At 53.9% G+C, this 19,522-nt stretch overlaps 8 protein-coding genes across 8 annotated transcripts; 2 read left to right on the top strand and 6 right to left on the bottom strand.

Moving 5' to 3' along the window:
• Positions 1–310: 310 nt before the first annotated feature.
• On the top strand, positions 311–1,782 carry BU25DRAFT_417385 (uncharacterized protein; the record flags this gene model as incomplete). The annotated part of the gene is made up of 6 exons (XM_033707804.1): positions 311–490; positions 543–698; positions 737–851; positions 915–1,347; positions 1,588–1,635; positions 1,683–1,782. The coding sequence occupies 6 exons, from the start codon at positions 311–313 to the stop codon at positions 1,780–1,782; spliced, it is 1,032 nt and encodes a 343-aa protein (XP_033566984.1).
• Positions 1,783–3,926: 2,144 nt separating this feature from the next.
• BU25DRAFT_82689 (uncharacterized protein) lies at positions 3,927–5,079 on the bottom strand. Its single transcript, XM_033712151.1, has one exon. It carries the CDS (start codon positions 4,871–4,873, stop codon positions 4,037–4,039), a length of 837 nt encoding a protein of 278 aa, XP_033566983.1. The 5' UTR covers positions 4,874–5,079; the 3' UTR covers positions 3,927–4,036.
• A 571-nt stretch (positions 5,080–5,650) lies between these two features.
• On the bottom strand, positions 5,651–7,645 carry BU25DRAFT_330387 (uncharacterized protein; the record flags this gene model as incomplete). The annotated part of the gene is made up of 2 exons (XM_033702354.1): positions 5,651–6,841; positions 6,872–7,645. 2 exons carry the CDS (start codon positions 7,643–7,645, stop codon positions 5,651–5,653), a joined length of 1,965 nt encoding a protein of 654 aa, XP_033566982.1.
• An 846-nt stretch (positions 7,646–8,491) lies between these two features.
• Positions 8,492–8,947, top strand: BU25DRAFT_417382 (uncharacterized protein; the record flags this gene model as incomplete). Its single annotated transcript, XM_033707803.1, has 1 exon — positions 8,492–8,947. One exon carries the CDS (start codon positions 8,492–8,494, stop codon positions 8,945–8,947), a length of 456 nt encoding a protein of 151 aa, XP_033566981.1.
• Positions 8,948–9,037: 90 nt separating this feature from the next.
• Positions 9,038–9,733, bottom strand: BU25DRAFT_82653 (uncharacterized protein). Its single transcript, XM_033712150.1, has one exon. It carries the CDS (start codon positions 9,594–9,596, stop codon positions 9,129–9,131), a length of 468 nt encoding a protein of 155 aa, XP_033566980.1. The 5' UTR covers positions 9,597–9,733; the 3' UTR covers positions 9,038–9,128.
• A 1,408-nt stretch (positions 9,734–11,141) lies between these two features.
• Positions 11,142–12,861, bottom strand: BU25DRAFT_453973 (uncharacterized protein; the record flags this gene model as incomplete). Its single annotated transcript, XM_033709841.1, has 4 exons — positions 11,142–11,156; positions 11,204–11,306; positions 11,360–11,557; positions 11,609–12,861. The coding sequence occupies 4 exons, from the start codon at positions 12,859–12,861 to the stop codon at positions 11,142–11,144; spliced, it is 1,569 nt and encodes a 522-aa protein (XP_033566979.1).
• A 1,306-nt stretch (positions 12,862–14,167) lies between these two features.
• BU25DRAFT_406098 (calcium-binding mitochondrial carrier protein-like protein Aralar1) lies at positions 14,168–17,122 on the bottom strand. The gene is made up of 5 exons (XM_033705195.1): positions 16,703–17,122; positions 15,440–16,633; positions 15,223–15,385; positions 14,834–15,175; positions 14,168–14,780 (listed from the first exon to the last, which is right to left on the bottom strand). The coding sequence occupies exons 1-5, from the start codon at positions 16,880–16,882 to the stop codon at positions 14,575–14,577; spliced, it is 2,085 nt and encodes a 694-aa protein (XP_033566978.1). The 5' UTR covers positions 16,883–17,122; the 3' UTR covers positions 14,168–14,574.
• Positions 17,123–17,802: 680 nt separating this feature from the next.
• Positions 17,803–19,470, bottom strand: BU25DRAFT_406097 (uncharacterized protein). The gene is made up of 3 exons (XM_033705194.1): positions 19,306–19,470; positions 19,149–19,253; positions 17,803–19,014 (listed from the first exon to the last, which is right to left on the bottom strand). Exons 1-3 carry the CDS (start codon positions 19,382–19,384, stop codon positions 17,897–17,899), a joined length of 1,302 nt encoding a protein of 433 aa, XP_033566977.1. The 5' UTR covers positions 19,385–19,470; the 3' UTR covers positions 17,803–17,896.
• Between the last annotated feature and the right edge of the window lie 52 nt (positions 19,471–19,522).

The following is a 19,522-nucleotide window of genomic DNA, read 5'->3' as shown; positions in this document are numbered from 1 at the left end:
CAATTCGCAGGGTGCTGACGTTGTGAGCCCTCTCCAGTACTCAAAACCCCCAGATCTCGAGGCGTACGCATGCAATAAGTGGAGTTGATCGTAGCCGAAGGTCAATTGCAATGATGGTGCATATCCCTAGCACCGTCAGGAGGGGCAGCTCACGAAATGAAAGTTTACGGTATGAGCGGACCCCTCAATTCTCGCTCGCATGGACATATGCTTACCGTACATTCCAAGACTATATTTGACCACGTACACGATAGGCCCTGTTCGGCAGCATCGCGGGCACTTCCTTCCTACCTAACACGGACTCACCTACATGTTAGTAGTGGCACAAGCTGGACCGCAGTTGACAAGGCATGAGCGAGAAACAGCACTGATCCTCTCCTGGATGCAATTTCCAGTCTCAACGCCTATTTGCGTGACAAACTGCAACAGCTCTTATACGGCCACGATTCAGATGTTAGGCTCGAATGGCTCTTTAGGTCGCAGTTGTACAGTCAGAACAACAACAGTCTCATGGCATTGACTCGAAGACGCTGCATTCCTAGTATGCGCATTCGAGCAAGGAGATCTGCCATGTAGGGGTGCTGTGTGCCATCTTGGCAGCAGGACAGGCTTTCAACAAGTCCACCGAAGCACTATTCTTGACAGTCATCGGTACAGTTCGACAGCTTAACATACGAGCACATACTTGGCATCAGCTGGTACGGGGAACAGGGACCCTGCATCTCGACCTTTCTAGGTTGTACATCCCTTGTTCCTGTACTACCAAGGCCACTCTACGATATACTTGGGAAGACACGTACTGGTCGGTCGATACGACTTACACCTCAGGGACTGTCACAGCAGTCGAAACCGTAAGTACCAGCCCCCTGCTATACCACCTCCTCAATACAAACATCCCTACTAACCCCTTGCAGGCAACAGAAACAGTCTACCCCCCCCCCCCCCCACAACATCTGTCCTAGCTGCCTGCAACACCGCCAACGTAACCCACCCCTACAACGGCTACTGGCTCCGTGAGCCGCCATCCTGGTTCTGCGACGCCAACTACACAGAACAGCAAATCTGGTCCTGGAACCCTGAGCCAGTCAACTCAGCTGATAAGTGCTGTGTACGCGCCGTCGTGGATCTCAAGACGATTTTGTGGAGGTGGTCGGGCTGGGACGATGGCTGTGAGATCTGGAAGGATGATGTGGAGAGCTGTCCGGCTGCGGCTGGGTTTAATGGGACGAATGGGGAGAAGGTGAGCGTCGATGTGTATTATGAACCGATTGCGGATCTGGGGTATTGGAGCAGTTTTGACGTGGGGAATTGGGCTTGTGGAAATATTGGGGTTGTGTCTTTGTGGGAGTGAGTATGATTTCCCTGCTGTACTGCTGACCACCTCCTCAACTGCTGTTTTTGGTACTGCCTCTCTTGCATGCTGCTCAGTCCTTGTTCTCGTTGTTCAATTCTTGGTCCATGTAACAGTTTCGGGGACAACGTTTGTGTTCGCTGCGGGAACAGCTAGGTATTGCCGCCCAAGTTTCGTTGGTCGTGCTACTCCATGACGCATAGCGTGTACCTTGAGGAAAGCTACATTTGATATAGTCTAGATTCGGACACCGCAGAGTTCCAACAATTGATTCAGCAGAGTATGTAAGCTAATGCAATACTGTTTTGTAAGATATTGATATTCCACGAAGTTTGATCTATCTGCTATCGTTTAAACCCCGCGATTCTGATGATGATGCGGCGTACTGGTTTCAGAATCAACGTGCTCGAGAGCGAGCTTTTACTGTTTAAGTTGTTCGAAACTGCACTTTGCGCTTTCTGCATGTTGCGCAGCTTCCACCTCACGCTGACCCCTACCTCGCCTGCTGAAGGCTTTCCTGACACGGCCCCACACCCTCCTTCACCTCCTCAAGAAAGGGTACGCAGGCTTTACAATTTTTGTATGCGCAACGCAGCGCAATTACAGACTGCAGTAAAGCCTCCACATTAATCCAGACGGCTATCACGTACTCCCATATGCTCTCCGGTCCGGCACAACGCAAGGCTGAAGCCTTCTCATGAACCTTGGAAGCAATGCGTCTTGTGCGAATCGGCCAAGATGACAACTTAACACTCACGCCAGAACTTATCGGATCCAACGTTCTGCCTCCTTACGCTATTCTTTCGCACACCAGGCATCAAGATGAGGTCAACTTCCACGACTTGATGAACAACAACGGACCCGACAAGAGCGGCTACCAAAAAATTCTGTGCACAACAAGCTCAATGTGATGGTCTGGAATACTTCTAGATGGACACTTGCTGTATTAGGGATGACGACCAAACCGCACTCTAGGAGGCGATCAATTCGATGTTTCGCTGGTAGCAAAATACAGCAAAATGCAGCAAAATGCAGCAAAATGCTACGTCTTTTTATCAGATGTGTCAACCAGGAATTCTGGAACAAGCAGTAAAGAACCTGGATCCTCTTTGAGTGGGAAGGTTGAAGTTGCCTGGATACCAACCTTCCGACAGAGCCCACGATTCACCAGAAGCTGGACTCTGCAAGATCTGCTTGCGGAATCACGAGGATTATGATCACTGCCTTTCAAGGAGTTCCTCTAGATGAATTCAGTGTCGAGGAGCGGTTTTCCTAGACACAAAAGCGCCAGACTACCCAAGAAGAATATCTAGCTTACTCTCTGCTAGGTATATCTAATGTCCTCGTGCCAATTATTTACGGTGAAGCGCGGCGAAAAGTGTTCTCACGACTCCGCAAAGCAGTTGAGTGGTCTTTGGGGAGATATGCACGGGAACACGAATTTCAAACTCGCAATTAACTCTTGTATCATCTTCTCGGTAAAACATGAGGTCCGAGTTCTGGTCCTTCGTCCAGCAGAACAGGATGATGATCCCTTGGTTGAGCTCGAAACGGGTGATCAATCTGGCGCTCTTGATTGTCAAGCTTTGAGCTACGTTTGGAGCTAGGAACTAGCACTTCATCTATTGCGAGTGAACAAGAGCGAGATAATCTTTAGCAACCTGAACCTTACCTTGACTGCCCTCCTGCCACATATGAATGGCGTCATAGCTCCGGACTATCACAAAGATACGTTAGATGTCTTTGCTGATCTCATCTTACATTGCAGCCATGTATCGCAGTCACTGGACATCATCTGTCGGCCCTGGGCGCCAGTTGAACCAAGCGATGTTTACACCACAATTCATCACCAAGCAAATGCAACGGAACCTCCATCCTGGATCCAAGAACGCGACAAGTTGCCTCTTGGAGACCCTCCGAGGAGATCTAGTCACCGTTTACACCCCAAACCGCTTGTAGAGCAGTCGCTTGTAGAGCAGTGTCGCGCACGAGTGTATAACGCTCACTACAGCACATACCCGCAAGTAGGCGTTCAGAGATTCGTTGAAAATGGCAAACGTGGTCTGTCACTCGTTGCCAAGGGAATTGCCATCGGGAAGGTGACTCACAGATCGATGAGATTGGCCAACGCTATCATCATAAGAGATTGCCTGCCTCTACTCCAGAGAGCCTTTCCGTTCTCAGTGACTGCACCTACGGATCAAGCAGCGATTACGTCGAGGATGTTGTGTGCAGACCTTCTGAGCCGGCGAGACGAGAAAGACACTTGTGGTGCAGCTGATGATCTGTATGCGAAAGTCGTGTACGACAAATACTCAAGTAATGGGGAAGAGCCGTCTGGCAACGGCACCGACATCGAAGAGATCATCGGAAGATCCCCAGCGCAAGATCTCAAAGAACACCTCAAAGTCGTTCGACAAGTCGTATGGAATCTCCGGACTTTTATAGGGAGAAAGGAAAGGTAGCTTCACAGATACGATGGTGGGCCTGGTCCCTAGAAATGCTAGAGTAGGCGACAGGCTGTGTATTCTGTATGGATATAGTGTCCCCAGTAGTCCTTTGGAGAATAGGCGAGGAAAGCCAAAGCGGTCACTGGCAGCTAGGTGGTGAAGCATATGTGCACGGTTTCATGGACGGCGAAGGAGTATCATCCACGCGCTCGTCGCAAGCACTTCTGGTGCTCAGCTATGAAACTCCCTCGTTCATCTTCTTCCACCGCCTCCTTCTTGCCAGCAGGCCGACAACGAGTCCAACCACCACAATCACAGAAAACACCGAACCCAATACTACAGCTAAGACGTCTTTTGGCACTCCTGCACCAGAAGAGCCAGCAGAAGGCTCGTTAGATTGGCTTACAGGTACACTGTTGCTGATCGACGCGACCGGGATCACGCTGGAGGTCGTAATTGAAAGGGATTTGGTAGGTCCCAGGCCGCCCAATTGGTACACCAAAGTACCAACATCACCCGAGGAGCTCAATTCTCTACAATATCGGATCTGCTCTGCCCTTCCCTCACAGAACTCCCATGCTCTGAGCTTCCCCATGCGATCCAGTTGATGTTGCACTTCGGCCATGACGTTCGCAGCAGCGAACTGAACATTGGCCATTGCAGTGGCGGCGGCGTTCTGCATCTGTGCGGCGGTCGCTGCTTGCTGTCGCATATCGCCTAGTTGAGAGAAGACGGCTTTTTGCGATGCATCGTTCTCCTTGTTGCCGTCGGATGCGAGTTTGAAGGATATTGGTGCCCAGATGCCGAAGAGGATGGCGCATGCTACGCCGAGGATCTTTAAGGTCCAGTCCAAGAAGAAGTCTTTCTGATGTGAGATGAGGTGAGGTTTGTCGGGCTCAGAGGGGTTGAAAGACGATGCTCCGTGTTGCGAGGCTTGTCCTGCGCTATGCTCTGTGGTGTTGTTCGGGATTTGTTGGTAGCTGTGGGCGTTGATGGGGTTCCCAGAAGACTCCACCTTGGTGATGAGGAGTGAAGATGAGTCTCCAGCGTCTGTGGACGTTTGGTTCGACATTTTGCCGAATCCTGAGACGGTTCTTGGATCTTTACGGAGTTGTGCGGCTGGTTATAAGGCTTTCTTGGTTCACACCAGGCTAAACTGGAAAAAGATCTTGAGGTCGGCGGGGACCTGCAAGCCTCAACGCCTTCAAAGGCTGTGCAGCCACAACCCCCGCTAGAATTAGCACCAGTTGCATGTTGATAGTATGCTATGTTCATTACCGACCCGGGGTTTGCTGGCAGGCATCTCTACGATCGAAGTGGCCGCTGACAGCTTTGGGTTGGATGTCGTCTATGTTCATCTACGGCAGGTTGCGTGAGTGTAATCGGGTGTATGGGTTGCTGTCGGTTTCGTGTCGTGCACGTACGGTCCGGCGGGTGGGGGCGCAGCTGAGGTTGCTGTGCTTTGGGGGGCCAGAATGGCTGGATGAATGCTTATCTTGAAGCGTCATGCATGTGCGACCTATTTGAATGCAGATCTCGTCGCATTGAGAAGTTCGACGAGTGCGGCGGAGTCGCTGAAGGGTGGGGGTTCGGAGGGAGGTTGCATGTTGGACTGACGAGTGGGCTTCAGACGTGGTGCCAAGTTCTCCTTTGGCGTTGGCAACTACTTTGCAGCTTGGAAAGTGAACAAGTTCCGATACAACAAGGCGGTGCGTTCTGAATATGCATACGGAAAGGATGCACTTGGAAGTTGTTGAAACAGTACAAAACAGGACTTACACACAAACGAAAAGGATACATTCACAGCTCTATGACTACATTACAAAAAGCGCTCACCATACACACTCGCTTAGTCGATCAGCAAGCTCTGCAGTCTCGCTTCTGTAGCAATGACATCCAGCGCCTGCCTGACCTCAAGCACTCTCCTGCACTCGCTCAACCAGTCCTTACTCAGAACCTTGGCCCACCCGTGCAGACCGTTCATCTCACGTGCGGCGGCATCAAGATCGCCCTCCTCGAGCAGGATCTCAGTGCGCGCAAGTACAGCCTCGACGTCACCACCAACTGCTAGCCCAGACTTCTTGAAGAGGACTTTGGACATGGCGAGGGAGGCGATGTGGGATGCGACACCGGCGTCTTCGGGGAGGAGCGCAGCTTTCCTGACTTCAGATGCAACGCGGCGGAAGCGGTCGATCAGGAGAGCGGAGCTGGGGATACCGCGCTGGTAAGCGGCGGGGTTGATGCTGGAGATAGCTGCGCTGACAACGGGGTCATCGGCGGCGATCTCCTTGAGGGCGGCAAGCTCGGTGACGAAAGGCTTAGGAACGACTTGTGTCTCGAGGGCGGACTTGACGGCCTCAACGGCGACGACGAGGTGCTGGGTCTTGAGGTTGGCATCGATAACGGAGTTCCACTCAGCTGTGAGCTTCTCGAGCTCATGGACGGAGTTGGAGAGGTCGTTCAGCTTGCCAAGACGGCCCTCGCGCTCGGCCTCGACGCGGTCGCGGACGTTCTGGGTGAAGTTCTTCTGGAGGTGGATGCTCTGCTCGAGGAGCTCGTTCTTGAGCTTCTGCTCGTAGACCTTGTGGGCAGCCTCGAGTTCAGACTTGACCTTGCTCTTGTAGGCCTGCTGGAGGCGCTCGCGCTCGTTCTCGTACTCCTCCTTCCAGTGCGTCTCCTGCTCCTGCATCTGGTGGTCGAGGCGCTTGACGAGCTCCTTTGCGGCCTCGTCGAACTCAGCGTGGGCAGCCCTGACCTTGTCCTCGGACTCCTTGTGCAGGTTGGCCTTCAGCAGGGTGATGTCAGAGACAACCTTGGCAAGATCCGACTTGGCCTTGTCCAGAGCAGAGTTGTATTTTCCATCGTGTGTCTTGTCGGCATTGACTACTGTGATGAGGTCGTTGACGATCTTGACGACGTCCTGGACGACAGGCTCGCTCGCGGAGGGTACGCTCAGGTGGTCTATCTGGGAGATGGGCTTGGACGGCGCATCGAGCACAACGGTCTCAGTCTTGGGTGCTGCCGACCGGGGCGTCTCCCTCTGTTCCAGCTCCTTCTTCGACTCCTGGACACTCTTTGGGGTGGTGTGCTGGTTCGAGCCAACCCTGGGCTGCTCATCTGGCTTGGCCTTGGGGTTGTTGTCGCTGACGGCGCTTGTGTGGGGGTCCTCAGCGACGCGGGCGCTCAGTCCGCTCTTGCCGGGGATGGTGACCTTGTTCTCGCCCTTGATCTGCTGGTGGAGCCTGGGCTGGTCGCTGCGGGCAGGGAAGCGGCGCTTGAACTCGCGCTCCTCGAAGTACGCGACGGCATCCTCTCCGAAGGGGATGAACTCGGTGAAGAAGTCGTGGAAGTTGTCCGAGACGAGCGAGTAGTAGACGCCGCCCGCGTAGCTCAGGCCAGAGAGGATGGTGAGCCACAGCAGGAAGCGGCGGAACCTGCGCTTCTTGGGCTTCGGCTTGATTGGGTCGGGGGCGACGCTCGCACTGCCAGGGCCGGTCGGGGGAGTGGTGGCGGGCTGGATGACGGGCGCAGAGCGCGATGCAGCGTTGGCAGCGTTGGCAGCGTTGGCAGCGTCGGCAGAGTCGGCAGCGTTGGCAACGATGCTCGTCTCGGGCGCAGGCGGGGCTCTGGGCACCTCGGACGGCGGGATGGTCGCTTGCTGGGCCTTCGACGGGCTCTGCGCGTCAACCGTGGGCTCGACGACGGGGGCCGGGTTGGGGACGGCGGTCTGGTCCAGCTTTTTGTCGTCGGCGTACCAGCGCTGGGCAACGCGCCATTGCGGGCGGGCGGCGCGTGCCAATGGCCGGACAGCAGGACGGGCCGCGAGAATCGAAGCGCGCAGCATGCTGGACTGCCTCCGGATGGCGGGGATGGGGGAGATGAGGGCGGCGGAGGTGTTGATAGCTTCTGAAGCAACAGAGCTTGAACACACGAACGTCAACGGTGGCCCAAGCGCTGTCGGGCGGAATCGCTGGTTCTCCCGCAACACCACGCGAGCACGGCCTCTCCTCCCTTCACGTGCTTCACATGAATGATAGAGCTATATTCAGCCACACCAGCATCTGCAGTGTGTGTGGTTCTGACCATCTGACTAACACCCATGCAACACCTGTCTGCGCTCCATGCGCTCCATACGCTCCACGTCGCGTTCAGGTCTCGCAATGTCATCCGGATGCGGAGTCAGCAGCTGCGCTCGCTGTGAGCACCGCGGCCCCTACATTCCCGGCGTGTGGCAGAATCTCCTTATAGTCAGCTCACAACCAGGTTTTCTTCCTTCTTTCGCCTTTCTTCTATTCGTCTGAGTGTCCGCCCGCTTGCAAGTTGTGCGACGTCATTTCGTGACTCTGTTGCTACCCGAATAGGCAGCCACATTTGCACGTCGAGCCACACTTTACTTCCCCTTGACAGGTTCTGGAGAACCCCAGATGCGCAAACTGTTCACTCGAACTCGTATTCCCATGGGCTCTTTCCGCAGGCCCATTTACTTCGCCGCGCAGCTGTATCCATCGCACGCATTTTCCCAAAGTCTCTCCTCTACAATCTTGAAGTGGTCCTCCAACCTTCCACACTCCAAAGTCCAACCTTCCTCACGTCTACAGCCATGGACGACAGCCACAACCCAGATGGCCGCACGGACAAAAAGCCGCGCTGCGACAGCTTCAACTCATCACCACACTGCCCTCAGACCACAATGAAACAATCTCAAATCCTTCCCACGCCGCCAAGTACTCCACCTCACTCGAAGATGTCGTTGCGCACACCAGCCCACAAGGGACGGACACCCTCCAGAGTGCACTTCGACCTGCACAGGTTCGTCCACCACAGCACCAATCTCCACGCCAACTCCTCCTTCATGAGTGAGTCCGGCCTCTGGACCCTCCCCGGCTTCGACGACGACGACGAATCCTCGCTGAAGACTCCGACCACCAAAACTTCCGCCAAGACCGAGAACCGATGGTCGCGCCTCCTGCAAGGCGCGGCTTCCTCCAATCGTGAGAGACACCGTGCTCGCCTTGAGGGCGACGGCTGGGCCTTCATCGGTGGGCGGTACAGCGATGAGATGCAGGAGCTGAGCGATGGGAGCGGAGAGAGTGTCGATGAGGAGTTCGATGTTGTTGTTTTGGCGAGGGAAAGTGTGGGGTGTTGACTTCGGTCACAGCACAGTTTTGGGTCGTGTTTATTCTCCTGAGTTCTTTCCATGCTTCAAGGCGCTTGTATACATGATACCCCGGTCGCATCCAGCGGCGCAACAGGAGGAAAAGTTCCGCAAAGCGCGACACAACAGTAATTCCATCTTTTATACATCACCAAGTCTCTTTCTATCGCCTTCAACGATCCCCATGAAACCCTCGTACGCCAGAAAATTCAAGAGTAGTCCCATTTTCTTTTTCCGAATTATGGTCTTGAGGTAGTCGTTTGTGTAGTCTCTTAGGACCGAACTTGGAATCTTCTCTGAGCGCGAACTGTACGCTTATTTCTTCCAGAGTAGGGGAAAGGTCAAGGTTCGAAAGAATGTGCTCGATACCTACTGGCAGACCAACATCTTGCAGCACATCCTCGCTCGTAGCTGGCCCGTGTCCATCGCGTAGCGCGAATGTGCTAGTTCCTACAAAGTCCAATCTCTTAACGAACTTCGCACAAACGCTGTTTCCGGTGAGGGCTACAGAAGCGCCACCCTGAGAGGTTGAGCAGATTAACGTTAGTCTTTGCTTGCTGTGTATACAACTCTTCTGTTTCAGGCGCCGAGTCAGTTGATGTACGACCGATATGCTCAATGATGAGGATTCTGAGCTCATTGGAAAGAGTGAGGAGGTCTGCCATGGGTGGAGGAGCGTTGCTGGCCGACCGCTGGAGCCCCGTTTTTATGCGGTCTCGATGAAATGGTTCTTAGGAACAGACATTCCACGGATAGTAGATTTTTGGGGGGGGGGGGGGAAAGGACGATGGAGACGTCGTGTTTGGTGAGGACGCTAAAGACTAGCACTCTTCAAAGCGCGGTTGCTAAGTTAGGCAACTGTATAGTAGCGTCTATGGTTAGAAACACTCCAGACAGTATTAAGAGCACTGCACCAAAACACGTGGCACACATGACCTCCTTGTTCCATAAACTGTCACATGTTGTAATCGACTTCGATCGAAACGGGTTCGAAGAGACCGGTGAGACCATAGAATTTGCCTCTGGGATCCTTCGCTGCGAGATTCCTCGCACTAAGCAGGATTTGAGGTTGGATCGCGGTGTACAAGATGCCATGCAGTGAATCTTGCGAATGCATGGGGCATTCTTCCCATAACACCGTCGTCATCACATCGGATAGAACGATCGACAATCTATACTTGGGCCGAAAAGCAGAAAATACCCATTTCCGTGCCACCAATTTCTGTGTGTCTGTATAGCAAAGTCGATTTGCGAGCGAGCATAACCTCCTGAACACACCATACGCGATCGTACCAATCGCTAGAGAAAATCGTATTGAGCGGAAGACCAACGTTTGACCAACCGGGATGGCACATCATAGAACACAACTCCTGCAATGTAAAGCTGTCGAGTGCGTCTTCAATACTGTCAAAAAATGGTTGCATGCCCATGGTGGTCAGTCTGGAAGCGACGGGCTGAATTGCAGTCGCCATCTTTGACACGCCTTCGTCGTTGGCTGCTTTATCTCCCAACTAGACCACGACTCTTTCAGCTTTTAAATAAACTTTTCTCATAAGCTGAACTTGCTCGTTCCGCTCAGAGATGTTCGCCTGGTTGATTTATATTGTGTCTACCCATAACAGGTGTGGATGATAGTGCTGAGGGGTTGACGTTATTTCTGCGGCAGGTGGCGAGGAATCTATCACACAGCCGTACTGTTCTTCATAGCCGTCAACCTTAGGTGTAGAGATGCCTGATCATATCCTTCGCAGCGCTCTCGCAAGGTTGGTGGTAACGTGTAATGTTTGGCCGTTGCATGTAATTGGCTTGCCAATACAACCACATAAGATAGATGTGAGAGGGTGGAGTGAGTTTAAACAGGAAAAACTGTAAGATATGATGTCCGCCTAGCAGTGGGCAAAGAGGGGATAGTGATGTAGAGGAAGCAAAGTGACACAACAACAGACGCCGCTCGAGCCGTTCCTGTGCTCGAGTCCTGCTTGGACTGAGTCCCCGTGGATATGCCGGTTCGTAGACACCCCGATACGCCTGCCCCTTCGGCACTCACCCAGCCGATAGAAATCCCCTTCGCTAAAATTTGGCAAGATAACATAAGAAATGGAAGTACTGTGTGCCAATTTGGTGCAAAGCCGCTCGCTGCAAGAAGCTTATTATAACGAACGAGAGGAGTGATGGAGATCAGTCGTTAGCAAGCGGATATCTATGAACATTAGATGAGAGATCAGCAAAGTGTACAGATGAGCTTACCCGTCTTCTTCGCCCGCGACTGCCGCCCTCTGGTCGTTGTGCAAGTACATCGCGTAGTTGTGGGTCGTCCTTATCTTTGTCGACGTGGTGAACGCGAACGTGCCTAAGAGTGAGATATCAGCAGATGTATACATCCAGGGGTCATGAGCGACTTACCTTTGCAGGTTATCAGGTCTTGGGTACTTGTGCTCTCGATCTGGACAGAACGGGCACACGTAGCCGGGTGATTGATGCACAAGACCATGCCTGATCATCTCGTTCTTGCGCTTGAAACCCTTTCCACCTTCACTTCGTGGACACCCTTTGACTGGACAGAAGTGTGGTCGCGTTTGTGAGTGGACATTGGCGTGTGAACTGGATAGCGAGTTAGTAGATAACATGGCAATTTGAGGCGCATTGACCTACTTCAAAAGGTACTGCGTCTGAAATGGTGCAGCTGTGCAGCCTGGCTGATCGCACTTGTAGCTGCCAGTAATATTTTCTGGTATATTTGAGATACCAGATCCAATAGGAGGTGGCAGATGTCTCGATGCCAACGCGCCGTCAATGCTAAGCACGCGTTGCCGACCACCTTCAATTGGTGTGTGCAGCATGTCCGTACTGTGCCCCACCGGACTGTTGTAGCTGTCAACCGAGATGGAGGCTGAGCGAGGATACGTCCCATCTGCTATCTGCGATGGTCGTCTTGCTCCTCCTGGTCCAAAGAGGGTGAGATGCTCTTTCGATCGAAGGAAAACATCTCCTGCGCGTGATGCATCACTACCGGCACTGACTGGCGATGAAGCATTGAGGGGTGGAAATGGTGAAGCTGGCGAGTGATGTGAGCTGATAGACAGTGACCGGATGATGGCGGACGGCGACTGCCCTGAGGAGGAAATCGATTGTCGGTGTGCGAAGATGCCGGACGCATCAGATTCGTTAGTCGCAGAGCGGACAAGATCATCAAATTGTGCGATTGATGGTAGCTGTTGGCTTGGTGAAGCTGCTGATTCCGGCAAGGTCACTGATGCCGGTGGTGGCTGGAGGGTCTGGATTGATGGTAGCTTCTCGCCTGACTGTCCTCTTGAAGGCGAAAGTCTAAGGCCACGAAGATGTGGTGATATTGCTGATGAGTCTGCAAGGTGATCGCCGTTTGTTGAAGGGTGAGATGAGGTGTTGTTCAGAGTTGAGCCGTTGACAGAGCTTGAGTTGGACGTTACGCTGTGCAAAATTGACCCGGTAGATGATGCGTGCGACGCATGCGATTCTCGCCTCTCTGCGGCGAGCGCATTGTGATCAAAATGGCTATTTGCATCTGCCAATGAGTCTGACCTGATAGAAGGGACAGCCATCCCTTTGACCGCGGCGGCAGGTTGGTCTGGCATTTCTTCGTCGGATGATTCCGTTTCGGATCCAGAGTTCAAGGCTTCCTGGCTGACTGCGTGTGCGATGTCAGGACGATTCGGGTCCATTTCCCGAATAAGAACCCAGTCCCCTTGCGTTGGGCGATGCTTTCGAGGTTTAGACTTCTTGCGATTGCGGGAGGTGGGGGGACTGACGAAGATTTGGGTAACAATAGGCGGTGGTTCTTCTTCAGGCTTTGCGTTGACAGTGACTGGTTCCAGGCCGGGCGATCGTGAACCAAAGGCGTCTTCCTCCGTGTAGTACTCTCCAGGCATTGGCAGGTGCGACCGGGCTTGAGGCTGGCAGGGTCCAGCCGCGATCACTGGAAAATAAGGAAAGGTGTGGTGCTAGGAAAATGCGGTGTCTATCCCAAGCACACCTCCTCAAAGGCCCCCAGAAACAAACCTGGACCGCGGTTGAGAGACGAAGCGTGACAGCGAGACCAGTGGTTGATGGGGCTCTGGAAGACGGTCAGCATGACCGAGCGTCGCATCCTCTGTGGACAAAGGCCAGATCCTCAGGCGCTAATTAGTGTAAAAGGGTTCGGAAAAACTCCGAGGTGGTCAGGAGGAGAAAACAAAAGATGGAGGCTCATCAAATGCCGACAGAATCGTCCAAGGCTGCCGCTCGTGACAAACGCTGTCCATGCAACCTGGGCAGACAAACATGTGTGCAAAAAGAGGGTTACAACGTTTCGTGTGTTGAGGCGGCTCCAAAAAAGAGCGGAGAAAATGACAACATAAGATTTGGGTTGTGGAGAAAGTGCGTGGAGAAACTTGGAAGTGGGCTCAGAGCCGCGGACAAGAGGCGGCTCTGCACGGTGGAAACGTACCCGAGTGCCAGTGTGACGACTACTTTTCAGCCTCAAGGCGGTGGAGAAAGCGCGCCGATCAACCCTCATCCACGGCGCTGGAAGCCAGTGATGCTGGTGTTTCGTTTGGGCGTTTGATCGAGAGTCGCGAGGCTGTGTGCTACTTGACGAGCGGGTGCTGTTTACCCTCTGGCCGTTCGAGACGAAGGAGCTTCCCGGGCGGGCGCGGTGAGAGGCTGATGCGGGGATCTGGTCGCGCGTGGTCTTCGCCAGAGTTCTTTCCGGAGGGCGCAATCCAGTACGTAACACTGCGAGGCTGCGGAAGCGCTCAGTGTGGGGAAGAAGAGAGAGGGTAACGTGTGCTCGCCATTCTGGAGGGCCGAAGAGCTCCCCTCTACACGAGCTCCGCGTCCGTTTCCTGGGGGCGCAGCCTGACAGGCCGCTGCGGCTGACAATCCAATTATGAGGCTCAGTTTCCCCTCTCTAGGGAGCCAGACCTGGAGCGCAGGGTGCGCTCTGAGGCTAACCGCATTGGTCCACCCCCGCCCCAGGCCCCAGAATTGCCCTATGTGGGGTTTATCGTGGGAAATAAAAACGGGACTATGAGCTTTTCTCGGTACCAGTGTGAAAATGACGGAGATGACCTCGGCCTGCATCATTTATCCGCCTGTAAGCATGTGCTGATGTTTCGTGGTTGCGCCGGGCCGTCAAGCGCATAGCAGGCGCTCCCCTGAACGAAGGATATGAGGTTCTTATGCAAAAAGCCAAACTGCGTACCAATGCTCTCTTTTGTATGTGCTTGATGCTGCAGGCTACGCGTATCTCCACTCGCACATCGACCACTGCACACCTCGCCGCCTCTCCCACCATCACTTCGACCTATCGTACAGTCTTCACTGTGTATGCTTCCGTCTATCGCTGCGCAGAAGATGCCTCCAACTGCGTTACTTTGATGTACGAGATCTCCATGCTCGCTAGCGCACGCTCACCGACCCTACATGTCGTCGCTGGAAGGACGAGTAAAACGTCGTACTGGAAGAAGAACCAACGCCAGAAAGCAAGAAACACGCCGCTGAAGCAATGCTGCGCCAAATAAGGTATTCCACATTAAGAACCGGCTGGTGCCATTCCATTTTTCGTGATATTCATCAGCCGCATACACTCATGGTCCGTGCTTTTATGCTTGCTTGCCGCCGAAGCCTGGGATGCCGCGGAATGTTTGCCCTGACGGCACTCTTGGGCGACCGAAGTTCTCGTCGAGGTCGAGGATAACCTTCAGGGCGTTACGGCTTCGCAGGTAGGGCAACGGCGCTGTGGCTTCCTCGAGACCGACTGAGGGCTCCAGACTGGCGTCTGATTCAGCACCTCCAGGCATAGGGAAGGCTGCGAATGCGTTAGTATTAACCAGAGACACGAACAACGCGCGAACAACTTACATCGCTGCAGGACCTCGTAACCGGCCAGAGTGAAACCGAACTGAGGTGATGATCGCATGATACGTGCTGGCCCACCCTTGAAGAAGGCCTTCAAGCCTTCCTGCTGCCAGATCTTCTTCGCACAGTCACGGAGACCGTTATATGTAGCGTCTCCCTTTCGCGCCTCGACTTGCAGACGTGTCTTGATGACGTCGCATGGTGTGGTGAGGTAAGCTGCGGGCATACCGGCGATGGCACCGGCAGTCAACATCTGAACAACACCCAGCTTCTTCTGTGCACTCTCGCCGAAGAAGTCCTTCTTCAAATGGCTATAAGCTGGGAAGTAAATGGCAGAGAAAGGAACTAAGTCATGTCAGTGGTGTTCATTCAAAAGCGACGGGTGCACTCACCGTCACGAAGAAGACAGGCACTGGCTCCCTTGTACAAGCCAACAAGACCCAGATTCCTGACGATCCACATGGCAGATCGCCTGGGAACGCCATCAACGTTCTTTGCAAGTTCACCCTGGATCTGCAGGCGAATCTTAACAATCTCAAGGGGATTTGTGAAGACCTGTCCAAACATGTTAGCGTGTACTCCCCGACGCTCCAACTAACGAAAACATACCACTTGGCATGCACCAGCCATACCACCAGCCATAATCTCAGCAGGCAATTTGATGGCACCAGTGTCTTTGTCTGTCATCTTTCCTCGCACTAAGTCGTTCACCGTCAGCTTGATGGCCTTCTCGGGAGCTACACCAACGAGCTGAGGCAGTACACCAGAGTACAGTCCCCTGAAGCCCTCGTTCTTGATGACCTTCTGGGCACAGTCGATCGAGTTCTTGTACAGAACATTTCCAACACCTGTGCTCCTCTGGTTCTGCATTCTTGTCTTGACCAGATCAATGGGGTAGACCATGAAGGCACCGAAAGCTCCAGCCAAGGAACCGAGCGCGAAGTGGTGAACAGACTCGAGAATGTCGTGCCATATCGACTTGGTAGTAGCAAAGACCTTTTGGCCAGCATCGGCGATCGCAGTGGCACCAAGAGTCGAAACAGTGTGCCATGAGGGGTCGAGCACACGAGCAAAGTCCTTCAGACTAAGCCTTCCTGACGGGTCGTCCAACCCAGCAAAGTGGAAGAGGATGTCTGCCTCCATGGGAGTGTATAGGTTGAATCTACTTATTCTGGCAGCCTCGTTCAGGAAATCTGTGCGGGTGATCTTGCCGTCGCTGCTCTTCTGAGTCGCGTTGCGAACAATCAACTCGACCATGTCCATTTGCTGGATCATATTCTGGAAAGCGCGCACGTTGGCGTACGAGATCTTGCTTCCTACAGAGATGTTGCAGAGCGTTGTGAGGTTCTCAAGGAGGTAGTCCGAGAGCTTGTGACTCGCAGTCTCACGAATGATGCGCTGGAAATCTGTGGGCTCAATGTACCCATCCTTGTTGCCATCGAAATGCAAGAAGGCCTGTCGGACGCGCTCACCCTGCAGTCCTCGCAACATCTGCGCAAATTGGGGGTACGTCATGGCATGCCTGTTCTTCTTGGACCCAATGTACAGAGTCGCCCACTCGGCTTCCCAGTTGAAGGGCAAGCTGTCCTCTGTCTTGTGTGCCTTCCATGTGTCGTAGAATTCGTCGAAGTTGATGTAGCCGGTGCCCTTCTTGTCGAAGAAGCGGAAAATGACCTCGTACTCGGCATCTGGTTTCGCAAGCAGGTTCTGGAAGACACCCCAGTCGTGGATGTTGACCTTGCCCTTCCTTTCGCGGTCTGCAACCTGGAACAGGATGCCGTACTGGTAGCGCTTGATTTTGTGCTGGTGGCAGGCGCGCCGTTAGCTTCGCCCTGTTTTCGACCCTGTCACATTGCAGGCGCAATTGCTTACGTAGTCTTCGCTCTCAGGCGCAACAGCCTCGATGAAAGCGTCCTCACTAAGAAAGTATTCGCCTGTCGCCTCGTCCTTCTGGGCGTGTTTTAAGAACGCAGCGCGCGTGAGCTGCGACAGCTGGGGCTCATCGGTAGTGCCCAGCAACACTTCGCCCACTTGCTCCTTGAGGGCAGCCATAGTGAGTGGAGAGAGAGCTACACCGCGTTAATAGCGTGCAATTGGCTTCGATGGTAGTCGTCGACGAAGGTGTAGAAATGGCAGGAGAAAGGGAAGGGCGGAAGAGGTGAGTCGGCCAACGCGCCGTCCTGAATGGAGCTCACAGCGAGCTCGGAGCTAAGAATGAGCACAGAGCATTTTATTCAAGGTTTTTAGCTCGGCGGATGGCGGAAACGTGGGGAAGGCGCGGGCGGAGTAAAGTCAACACCGGGCAGTGGCTGTCATTTCGGTATCACTTGATGAAAGCTATCTAAGACCCTCCTTGCTTAGTGAACTGCTTCTTTACTGCAGCTGCTTGCACGAGAGTCGCGCAAGGTGTTTGTCATTCAGGGCTGACATGGCGACACACAGCGGGCCTCACCGCCTGCCCACTGTCCACCATCGAATGATCGGACATGGTCCCGGTCGTGGCAGATTCAAGATTGAGCATAAGCCACTCCAAGCGTGTTGAGCCATAAAATCCGGGTATCTCTGGACTCGATCAGCAGCTTACGTGCTTCAGCTGCCAGCGTCCGTGAGGCTCTGTGCGTACCGGGCCACAGAAGGTTTCCCAGCCCTGAGCTGTCAAGCTCTAGCGCCGCCGCTCGCCCAGGAACAAGGGGAGCTCTTCGACTGGTACCTGATACATTATACAGCTGTCACTGTCGCAAGTACCTGAAGATCTGATCCATCTCGATCTTCGACATTCATCTTGATATCTCACGGCAGAACGGCGATTACCACAAGCATATGACACACCGACTGTGGGCCAACTCACCGTTAATCCAAGCTCATGTTGGCTTGTCTCGACCTTGCGGGCGCGATCGGAGCAGCATGGCTAGCGCGATGCAGTGGGAATAATTACCCAAAATAGACGGACTGTACAATTACTAGAAATGGATACATATCAAGGCGTGCCTTGTATCGGCTCGTACCAGTCTAAATGGTAGTAAGGTGCAGTATGATACAACGCTATACAATCGAGTGCAAGGGTAATTAGACGACCAGCCTGCCAGGCTCAGCCTCCAAAACAGCCTTGACGCGCTCGAGGAAAACGCGCCCTCTCTTCTCATCGCCCTTGGGCACACTGACGCTAAACACGTTCAGGGGTCCAATGACCCTTTCCGCTCCACCGACTGCCTTCGCTCCGCGAGCTACTGTCTTCCTGCCTGCAAGGATCTCAAGGACATCCGGCTTCTTAAAGCTCGATGGTCGCGTGCTTACGGTTGTGGGAGGAAGCGAGGTCACTTGAGGTACAAAGTGACCGCGCGAGAAGTTCTTTCCAGCGACCTTGTCCAATCCAAGAACAGCGTTGAACAGCTCATCGGCGGTAGGCTTGGCGGTCTTCGACCTGGGCAGGTCCTCATTTGCTAGCTCTGTGGCACGGGCAATGAATGTGGTCAAAGGTAGGAAGACGCCAATGGAGTCCTTGACGCGCTTCTGGCACTCTGTGACAGCAGTGAGAGAGATGGGAAGGGCGATCTCGACGGGAAGATCCTCAACGACCTTGGGAGCTTCGGCCGCTATGGCAGGCTTCTTGGCAGGTGCCTCCTTCTTAGGCATGACCTTGATGTTCGAAAGGTCAAGGTGGGAGAGCTTCTTGAAGCGGTCTGCCAGCTCTGAGGGGTATGATTCCTGGATCTTGCCAACGTACGCCAACACATCGCCCTTCAGTAGCCTTCCACCCGGTCCACTTGCTGGAATCTTGTCCGCATCTGCCTTAGACAGCCCGTGGGTCTTCAGCAGGTGCTCAACGGAGGGGTAGAGTGGGTATGTCTGCTTGGTAGCCTTGCCGTTGGAGACTTTCTTCTCGGACTTCTGTGGGAGTGGTGTCGAGGTTCGCTCCTCCTTGGGCACTGACTTTGACTCTTCCTTGGGCTGTTCCTTGGGGGCCTCTGCCTTCTTCGGCGCAGCATCCTCCTCGGTGATTTCGAGCGAGCTGAGGTCGTCGCCAGTCTCTACGGTCACGGCGATCCTGGTGCCAACCTGGACCTGCTTGGAGTTATCGCCGTGGATGATCTTTGCCAGAATGCCGTCGTCCTGCGCTTCAACGTCCATCTGAGCCTTGTCGGTTTCGATTTCGAGGAGGACATCGCCGGCGGAGAACGAATCGCCTGGGTAGGTCAGCATCGTTGCTGCTCGTAGCCTAATACACTCCAAAACATCTCGTTCGTGCCCTTGTTGCAGCGAAGTCTACCCCATGCTCCATGTCCGTCTCTTCAGGTGTGATGGGTTGGGTTGGTCGTACCTTCCTTGATCTTCCAGGTCGCGATGTTGCCCTCGGTCATCGTCGGAGAAAGCGCAGGCATGTTGAAGTTCTGAGCAGCCAGCGAGGGTTGTCCAGCGTGCAGTGCTACACCAATGCTATCAGCGACATTTCCGTGTCCGATCGGTGAAATGCTCACCTCTCCTCGCGCCATGGTTGCGCAGCTGCTGCGATGCAGCGCGTGCCGACACCCTACATGCCGCAGCGAGAGAAGCCATGGGAGACCAATTGGCAGGAGGGAGATAACGGCGGCTGAGGTTGGCGGGGTGTGAGGGGAGTGGACGGTCGAGTTGTTGAATGTTGGGATCGCGGAAAGCTTCGGCGGGTCAAAGCGTTCTCCGATGTCTTGACATTGA

Source organism: Macroventuria anomochaeta, assembly GCF_010093625.1.
Source record: "Macroventuria anomochaeta strain CBS 525.71 unplaced genomic scaffold BU25scaffold_2, whole genome shotgun sequence".
Lineage (NCBI taxonomy): Eukaryota > Fungi > Ascomycota > Dothideomycetes > Pleosporales > Didymellaceae > Macroventuria > Macroventuria anomochaeta.
The sequence above is the reverse complement of the archived record's forward strand: the minus strand, read 5'-3'. Positions and strand labels throughout refer to the sequence as shown.